Source organism: Pinus tabuliformis, chromosome 3_1, assembly GCF_031772625.1.
Source record: "Pinus tabuliformis cultivar Carrire ecotype Pingquan chromosome 3_1, CPIR1, whole genome shotgun sequence".
Classification (NCBI taxonomy): domain Eukaryota; kingdom Viridiplantae; phylum Streptophyta; class Pinopsida; order Pinales; family Pinaceae; genus Pinus; species Pinus tabuliformis.
In genome coordinates, this window is record NC_142301.1 from 671,526,342 (window position 1) to 671,536,331 (window position 9,990).

Sequence of the window (9,990 nt, forward strand, 5' to 3'; positions counted from 1 at the left end):
AGTCAATGAAGGGTGTAGGGTAGTTGTCTTTTGGACAAGCTTGATTTACATCCCTATAATTGACGCACACTCTAATTGTCCCATGTTTTTTCATAACTGGGACATCATTCGATACCCAATCGGTTAGCGGAACCGGGTAGATGAAACCAGCATGGAGGAGTTTTTCAACTTCTTCCTTAATGGCAGCGACTTTCTTGGGGTGCACCTGCCTCAGCCGTTGTCGTACCGGTTTAACATCTGGATACATCTTGATTTCGTGTTCAACGATACTCGAGTCGATGCCTGGCATTTCGTTGTATGACCAAGCAAAGACATCTCTGAATTCGCGAAAGAGAGCGTTATATATTTCCAGTTCTGAAGGAGAACAACATTTGCCGACATAAATATTCTCTACAACATCTGTTTTGGTCGAGATATTTATGGCTATAGTCTCTTCTATGTTGGATAAGTTTCGCTCGGAATCCACCGTATTTACAGTATTTGATAGAAAATCAATTACCGAAGGATGGTCGAGGTTATTTTGAGTATCTTCTTCATAATTCGGAAGAAGAGAACGATGGTGGGAATCATTCCATGGTGCTCCTTCAACTACCATAGCTTGGAGAATTCCTTCGTCGGTGTCATGCACTTGCGACCAAGGATCTGAAGGAGTACCATATTCTCTAGACCTATCCATCCAAACGCTTGATGAGCATTGATTTGGGTTTGCCCCCCATGCCAGAAACATTAATTGCTATAATATTTCTATTGGGCTCGGGGGCAAAACCATTGCATGATCCATGTTGATATCGTTTCCTGAGATCTTTGTGGAAGATATCATGTTGCAGGTTCCTATCGACGCTACTTCCGCCAGATTGACTGGAGGTGGAAGAGCGAAAGTTCCCATTAGTATAGGATCTTTTAGTAGGCATACTTCGATATTCTGAAGCGAATGGGGGCTTCCATGGATCATGGGGATTCTTCCTGTAACTTGTGAACCATTGGGGAGGAAGTTTTTTTACTCGACGATTGTAATCCCTCCTTGAAAGGGAAATGAAATCTTTCTAAAATAGGTCAACACAACAGTTGCCATGGCATATATCCATGGTCGTCCTAGTAGGATATTGTAATCAAGATTCCCATCGATGACTTCAACATCTATTTCTATTGGTTTCCCTCCTAGTTCAACTTTCAAGTTATTTAGGATACCGTATGGGGTATATGTCCTTCCGTCCAATGCTTTTAATGTTGTCGCAGATCGCGACAAGGTTGGAGATCCTAAAGTTTTCCAGCAACTCATCGACATAATACATGTAGATGCCCCCTCATCAATAATCGTTCGGTGAATAGTTTTTTTGAGGGCTTTCACTTGAACAAGGAAAGCTAATTGAGCTGGTAACTGAGGATCGTACCCTTTGTGGTCGAAGGATACAAGATTGGAATCCTTTGAATCAATCCCGCCAATGGCCGATAACAAAGCCTGCCTTTGGGATGGGAAATTTTGTAGTACTTCAAGAGTCGACATAGCGGATGGCGATTGGGCCAAATCTTCCACTATGTTATAATGCTGCGCTGCTCTAGCGCGGGGATTAAATGTCGACTTGTGTACTACTCCCTTCGGCGGTTTTATTGTCAATTCAGGGATGGTGGGTGGTACAACTTCTGTCGAAGTTGTTGTTGAACTACTTGGTTGATCTTTATCCTTGTTGTTCGACAGGTTCGGATTCCCGTAATATTTGTTCCTTGTCGAAATCAAAGCATCATTCTGCTGTTTTGACATCGACAACATTAGCACTTGAGACGGGGAAGCATTTCCACTTTCAACCAGATTTGTTCTTGGATTCGGAAACGGATCGGTTAACACTGTTGAGGTTTTTGATCTCTTAAAGAATTTTTTAAGCTCAGCTCTGTGTGGACAATCTAAAGTCCGATGATCCTCATTGCATATCATGCATGGATATTTTTGTTTCCTATTTCCAGGAGGGCTTGAAGAAGATTTGTCAGGAGATGACTCATCTTGTTTCTTCTTCTTCCCTTTGCCTTTCTTCTTGCTTCCTGGTTGTTTGGTTTCTTTGCCCTTATCTGTCGATACGGCATTTACTTCCGAAGCAAGAAGTTCGTCTTTTTCATTTTGACCTGAAATCTTACGGGCCTTCTTGGATGTAGCCTTTGTCGATTTCGTGTCTTTCGTGCTAATCACGCCATCGCCGGCATGAGAGTCATTGTTTGATTTAGGAGGAGGAGGAATTGAGAATTCCGGTCTAGGGGCGTCAGGTATTTTGTCGTAGAGCATGCCGGAATGAGTGTAAATCAAGTCCAGATATTGTGCACGAGCGATCACTTGATCTTCCATTACGACTCCCCCCTTTGCCACATCTTCCGTGATGGAAGGCAGTAATGACTTGATAAACCATTCAGCTAATAGCTGATCGGGAACGTACGTTTTTACCATCCTACGACGACGTCACCACTCATGTATATGATCAGATATGTGAGTGGCCGTCGTCTGTTTGAAGTTGGTAAGCAGTTCCGTTCCCATTTCATACCCTATTGGCAATTGAAAATGTGTTAAAAAGGTTGTGGCTAAGGTGCTGAAGTTGTCGAACGAAGCTCTAGGCAATTCAATGTACCATTTTGTCGCTGGACCCATTAACGTCCTCTGAAAAAGGCGAAGCCATATCGAATAATCATTTAAAGTGTTTGATGAACACCATAGATGAAATGTCATCACGTGATTCGATGGATCTTCACCCGGATTTCCATTAAATTTAGGAATATCTGATGCAAGTTTATGCGGAATTGCTGGCCACCAAGGGGTGTAAGCAATTGGATCGTTTCTTAACCGGTTTAAATCAGGTAACTCTAAAGTTGCCACGAATGGGAACTATTGATTCAGGTTAGGTGAAGCATACCTAGGACACGATGGAATTGCCTGAGTAGTTCGTCTTTGCATACCGGCACAATGCATTTCATGCTGGTATGTTTGGTAAGGTTGGTGGACTTGACCATTATAAAATGGTTGATTTTGACCATTTTGAATGTACGACTATCCACTGTTTGCAAAGATCTGCTGCTCAACACCTTGGTATATGCGGAGTAGCCATTTTGTTATCGGGAAAAGTGTCTATTCAGAATGACCCTATCCCACTGGGTTGTGACAGTGACCTCAGAAACAAACAGGGAAAACTACTCTTGTATTCTCCTTTATGAACTATAAACGAAGAGGAATAGGATGAACCAACCTGTGTCTTGCGCTATTCCTTTGATCCAATCTCTCTCCTCTTTGACAGCTTCCAGCTACCTGCTCCCTCACTTTCCCAGTGTCACCAAGTTCCTGCAAGATCACAAAAGAAGGAAACTACACAAAGACATGGATTTACGTTCATAAAAAGCTTAGGATCAGATTTAAGCTAAACATACAAATATAACAAACATCAATGATATACAAGTATGTAGGAGAAACTCAAATAGTTTTATTGATAAAACAAGAAGATCTAGGAGGAGTTACAAGCGATGATTCCTGATCCAGCATCAACCTCCCAGCATAGAATCCCCTCTTCATCTCCAACAAAGCATAAATCACCCAATACTTTGATATCTATCTCAAAACCAACAACAATTCTCTGCAATGTACCAAATTCCAGCCTCCTGGATCTCTTGGTGAGGGATCCATATATAGATGTATGCAAAGAGGATGAGTGAGCTCATGAATTGATTAGTGGCCTCTCTCTGTCTGTTCTTGCTTCCACTTGGATACTGAGAGCCTCTTACTCATCACTGGTCGAATTCAGTGAGGCAAGTGTCATTGGAGAAGATTCTGGAAGCTTCCATTGTCTCTCCACCTCGTGGAATGACTCTGCCACTTGTCATTTCCCGCTCAACGAACCCTGGTAGTGCATTCAAGTGCGTTGCAACACACCTAGCCAGTGCATTTGGGTGCTTTGCAACGCAGCTAGCTAGTGGAGCAGCTGAAATGATCCTGATTTGACTAGTTCTGAGCAGTTTATGGTGGAGAACTTCTGGGAGAAGTTGTAATTTGTTGACCTTGTTTCTTTAGGAGCTGGAACAACACTTTTAGGGACTTAGAATCCCTTGGTTTATGGACATTTTATGCTTATAGCTGTAAGGCACAAAAATGTCTATAACAAATAAGTTGGTGTATGAAGGTTAGAGATTAGCTTATATACTTTAAGATAGAGTATGCTAGTCTAGGTTAAGGATGAGTTAAGATAGGATATGCTAGGTTATGTTAGGTGGCTAGGTTAGATTAGATTAAGCTAAGTTAAGGGAAGATTTAGGTAGGCTATGGTAGGTTATTTTGGCATAGGTTGGGTTGGGAAGAGAAAGGCTAGCTTAACTAAAGTAGGTGAAGTTACATTGGAAAAGGTTAGTTTATGGAAGGGTAGATTAGGAAACCAATGCTCGTGTATCTTCTTTCTTCAATAAAAGGAACACTAAAAGAAACCAAACAACATCCTATTACATTACATTGCAGGGAGTTGTTGATAGCACATGATCCTTCACTGATATTTGTATAAGCTTATTGGGTTTTATGTTTGATGACTTAGTCCTAGAGATTTTTGATTTGTTCAACTTGGGAATGAAGGGTTTCTTTAATAGGGTTTGGGTTATGGGTAGCTCCGCTTATCCACTCTTGGATTTGCTTCTAATTCCATATGTTCAAGATAATCGTACCTACACTCAACATGGTTTCATTGACAAGATAAGCAAGATCCAGAAAATTGCAAGGGATGGATTCAATCAATTGAAAGGGAGGTGGTGTTATCTAGAAAATTGCAATAAGGTGAAGTTGCTTGACTTAAAAATTGTTCTTCGAGCATGTTATTTGTTGCATAATATTTGTGAGTAGCACAATGAGGATTTTGATCTAGAGTTTTCATTTGAGCTAGTGGATGATGAGATGTGTCTAGAAAGTTGTATGCAATATTTGAGTCTATGTAGGAAAAGGATAAAATTACAACCAATTTGTTCCATCATGCTCATGTTGGCATATGTTTTCTCTAGACATACTACCAAATCCCTTTTCTTCTTTTGGGTATGTTTATTGGATTCTAGTTCCTAAACACCACATCTATCTATTGTTTATGCTCATGAGATAGAAACGTCTCAATCAAAGATGGGATGAACATAGGGCCACCTTTAGTTCATGAATATATTTACCATAATTGTTTATATCATCCTCATTTAGGCATAAGTTTTCTTTAGACATACTGCGAGAGCCCTTTGTTTTTTTTTGTTAAGTTATTCCTTCATTATTCAATTTCAATCTCCCATGCATTCTCTTAGGTCCTCCCACCTCTCCCAAAGCTAGAAGCATCCTATTAAGAGATGAGATGAATGTAGGGTCACCTTTAGTTGAGTTGGAAAAACTCAACGATCAAACATAATTCCATGCTTGCTTGCATTAGGGTTATAAGTTCAATTGTTAAAAGAAACAACTAGAAGCATACGAGTGGGATGAAAATTATTTGTCAATTTTCAAGGAAATTCTTTTCTCTAAAAAATTAACTAGTTAGATATGATATGGAGCTCTATTAAAGTGAGTTTTTTATGATTTTATTCATTGTTACTTTATAACACACACTTGCTTTTTTATGTGTGTGAGAGTGAGTTTGTTATGATTTTATTCATTGTTACTTTAATACGCACACTTGCTTTTCTATGTGTCTGTGTGTTTAGTTATTTATATATATGAACAATAATATATATTGATTTTCCTTAATTTTGGTAATAAAAGAAGAAAGTATTGGATCAAACCCTATTTTTACCACTTTTAATTCTTATTAGTATTTTCTCTCCAATATCGGTTTGTTATAGATTTAGTCTTTTAATTTTCAAAAGGTTTAGATATTATGCGTTTAATCTTTGTTAGTATTACTGTATATCCCATGATTCAAAACAATGCTAAAATATATATTGTTAAATGTATAATTTATCTATAGATCATACATTATATCTTATATATGTAAATCTTATTATAAACCATATTAATTAATCTATTTTTGAGTTTTTATTGATAAGATTCAACAATTTTACTTCTTTATCATATATATATACAAATGCTATGGCATGTTCGGGTCAAAGACATTTGAATTCAAGATTGTGGCTGTATTATGGTCATTTTTTAAAATATTTAAATTTTTTTAACATGACTAATTATTAAAAGGTAAATTTTAAATGAGATGAAAAGTTAATTTATTATGAAAACATCATAAAAACAAAATATTAAACATAACTCCTTGAGGGGAAGCATAAACATCCCAAACATATAATAATAAAAAAAAAAAATTAAAAATGTGTCTAAGGGATAAAGAGAAATCCAACCATGTGTGGGAGTGTTGGGAGAAGCAAAATAAACGCTTAATAGAGACCAGATATTCTCTATTGCAAGAGCTTAGCATTGTGCGAGGTTGCCATGGTGCATTTCACTGGCTATTGCTGTGATCAATGACCTCCTAAAGATGTCTAAGACACTTAAAATTTTGAAGTTTAACAACTATAACTTGTATTTACAAAAACCCTTGCCTCATTTACTATCCGCAAAATTTTTAATATTTTGGCCATATTGTGACAACGGACCAAAGAATCATTTGAGAGATCTTCTACTCTACACATTAAAATTAAAGGAGTTACAATGTTACAGTTTAAATTAGAAAACATGCTCTTTTGTATCAAGAGTGACGATACAAGAGTCCTTCAAACTTCAATTTTGTCTTATCAAGTTTAATAAACCATCCCTCCTCTGCCTATAAACGGACTAGAATTGATGGATCCAACTAATCAGATTTATGTCGGTTAGGTTTTACTCATTTTGTACTTGTTATTATAGACATGTCATTTTTATGTTTACTGTCAACAAAAAAAACAATAAACCAACAACATCCTACAGGCAGTCAAATTTCAGGCATGGCGGTTATGTATTGTCATCACATTCTCACCATCAATGGCATTCAAAAGCCGCATTTCTCTTTACAAATTACATGTATATGATTCGATGAGCTAGTTGCCTGACTTCATATCAACGGTTGAGTTGCTCATCTGAGAGTTGCAGCCTGCACTATCTTGGCAAAAAGCACCAGATAACACCAGATAACACCAAATGAAAGAAACGAACAGAACAGTTTGCGTGACGGGAGCAGGGGGATTCATTGCCTCGTGACTTGTTAAGATGCTCCTCAAAAGAGGCTACACCGTGAGAGGAGTAGTTCGCACCAACCCAAACGGTATGTAGGCTTACCATATAATCAGTTTAATTATTTGTTTATTTCTTCATGGAGCTAGGGTTTCTGATGGTATTTGACATGTACAGATGATGGGGGGAAGTATGCACATCTTAGAGCGTTGGAAGGAGCAAAAGAGAAGCTTGAGCTTGTGAGAGCTGATATTCTCGATTACCAGAGCTTAGTAGTAGTCATCCGAGGCTGCCATGGTGTGTTTCATGTGGCTACCGCTATGAGCAATAACCCCGTAATTAATTATTTCATAACCTCTAGACCTTGCAATTCCAATATATTTAGTTAGCGCCCATCAATTTAGTTGTAGTTTAAAATGGCGGCAAGCAACTGTATTAGTCTTGTGGCCATTTGGCTGTTAGATATTGTTAACCATTGTAGTCCACTGATGGGCTTAGGTCCGTACATGATGGATGTAATTATATGCAGGAAGAGGTAATAGGGCCAGCGGTGAAAGGAACGAAGAATATGATAGAGGTTTGCGCAGAAATGGGGGTGAAGCGCGTAGTTTTTACGTCTTCTATCGGTGCTGTTTACCTGGATCCTCACAGAAACCCATTTGCCATAGTCGATGAGGATTGCTGGAGCAATTTGGATTACTGCATACAGACCAGTGTATTTATTACTTTCTCTGGATTAATACACTACTCTCAATATATATAGAAATATCAAGTTGGATCGTATGGATTTGGGCTAACTGTATTACTTGGTTTTGTTCATTAATTGCAGAACTGGTATTGCTATGCAAAAACCTTGGCAGAGAGATCGGCATGGGAGCTAGCCAAGAAATTGAATTTAGAACTGGTAGTGTTGATTCCTGGGCTGGTTTTAGGTTCGAATTTGAATCCCAGCATGGACGTTGGCACTGCTCATATTATGAAATACTTGACAGGTAGGTAAAGCTTTCTATCCTAGTTAGTTATACGTATATATATAGTTACACGATTACCGATTTAATCGACGAAGATCGATGCCAGGGTCAGCGAAGACGTATGCGAACTTAACTCACGTATATGTGGACGTGAGAGACGTTGCAGAGGCTCATATTTTAGTGTATGAAACGCCCTCAGCCAGCGGCCAGAGATATATGTGCGCAGAATGCAACATACACCGAGGAGACCTCGTCGACATGTTGGCCAAACTGTGCCCACGCTGTCCCCTCCCTACCGAGTACGCACCCACAGCCCTTTTGCATAATATATATTTTAATATATTTATTTTCAAATTATATACATATACACGAATCAAGCAAAATAAACAGTCTAATTCTCTGCACCATCATTCACGCAGGTGTTCAGACCAGATAAATCTAAGGAAGCAGCCATATGAGTTTTCTAACCAGAAGCTAAAGGATTTAAATTTCTCATTTACACCTGTGATAAAGAGTGTAGCTCACACCGTCGAAAGCTTACACAAAAAGGGGTTACTTCAACGCCATCTTTCAGGGTGGGATGACATGGACCGCAGCCACCCGCTATTGTCTAGGATCTGAGAAACGGAATGATACAAGTTAATCCTGTAATCCTTAATACAAGTTAATCCTGTATATTTCTACAAGCTTTAGAACATATAACGTACTTAGATGCTCACTACGATTTGAATTATTACTTCTCTGTCATAGTAGTTAATGTTTCAAGGCGGCCTACATTGTAATACTCAGCTGAATAATGAAGATATCAATGCGGAATTGGGATAGTATTTGTATGTGTGCTTATCTATCTATCTATCTATAAATATTAGAAAAAGAAGCTTTTATACAAAGAAAAAGAGTGTACGTATACTTGATCATGGATCATGTCTTTTTTTTTCACCCTGAACATAAAAACAGAATTTTTACCTATACTTGTTTTATAAACAAAAGTGGAAAATTTGCAGGATACTGTATGTTTGAAAGTACATTTGGCGTTTTACATTTATAAAATTAGTTCTCAAAAATGATGATAACTCTGGTTAATCAAAATCTAAGATATATAGATCATGAAATAGGTATGCTTCCGGAATCAACTCTGGTGTGGTGTCCTGCTTGTAAGAAGCATAGTGGATCCATGAGAGCCAGACACGCTTCTCTTGGCGAGCATGCCTGCCATGGTATTTTGCTCTGGGTAAATGTGATCATAGGAGATTCGTTAAAAAGAACGCCTTATGTAAATGTGATCATAGGAGATTCGTTAAAAAGAACGCCTTATGTAAATGTGATCATAGGAGATTCGTTAAAAAGAACGCCTTATGGATCGAATACGCTTCATCTAATGGGACATCGATGGTGGTTGAAAGCAGGTGAACCCTTGAGTCTCCTAATATCTGTATGTTTTTTATGTTGAGCCATTGTAAGTAAACCCTAGAGAGCAATGATTTCTGAGCCTGCCCATGCATCCCTCCCACCAAAAATGAAGATGATGTCAAGGAACAACTTTGGCCACACATCATTTTTTCTTGGATCCAATCTTAGCTGTCCCCAATACAATACACTGTATCTGATATCTACTTTCTTATGGTTAAAGATCCTACTATTTCTGCAATTCCAGATGCCCCATATGATGTAAAGGAGAAGAATTTTTTGTGTGAAGTGAACAAAAGGTTGAAACATGCCTCCAGGTTGTGGTGTGTCCAGCTCCCATCGTTTTGGAAAATATTGAGAAAAGAAAGTCAGATCTCTAATGCAATAGAATAGTTTAAAAGTAGGTGAGACACATCCTCCTACTTTTGCATGTAGAGAGGACATATGCTAGGACCGTAGAAGCCTCTGTGAGAGAGGTTT

At 38.4% G+C, this 9,990-nt stretch overlaps 1 protein-coding gene across 1 annotated transcript; it reads left to right on the forward strand.

The window, feature by feature from the left end:
• The first annotated feature begins 6,727 nt into the window (after nucleotides 1-6,727).
• On the forward strand, nucleotides 6,728-8,887 carry LOC149188877 (cinnamoyl-CoA reductase 1-like). Its single transcript, XM_089413110.1, has 6 exons — nucleotides 6,728-7,223; nucleotides 7,310-7,467; nucleotides 7,662-7,847; nucleotides 7,962-8,124; nucleotides 8,210-8,402; nucleotides 8,523-8,887. The coding sequence occupies exons 1-6, from the start codon at nucleotides 7,169-7,171 to the stop codon at nucleotides 8,722-8,724; spliced, it is 957 nt and encodes a 318-aa protein (XP_089269236.1). The 5' UTR covers nucleotides 6,728-7,168; the 3' UTR covers nucleotides 8,725-8,887.
• Nucleotides 8,888-9,990: the final 1,103 nt, after the last annotated feature.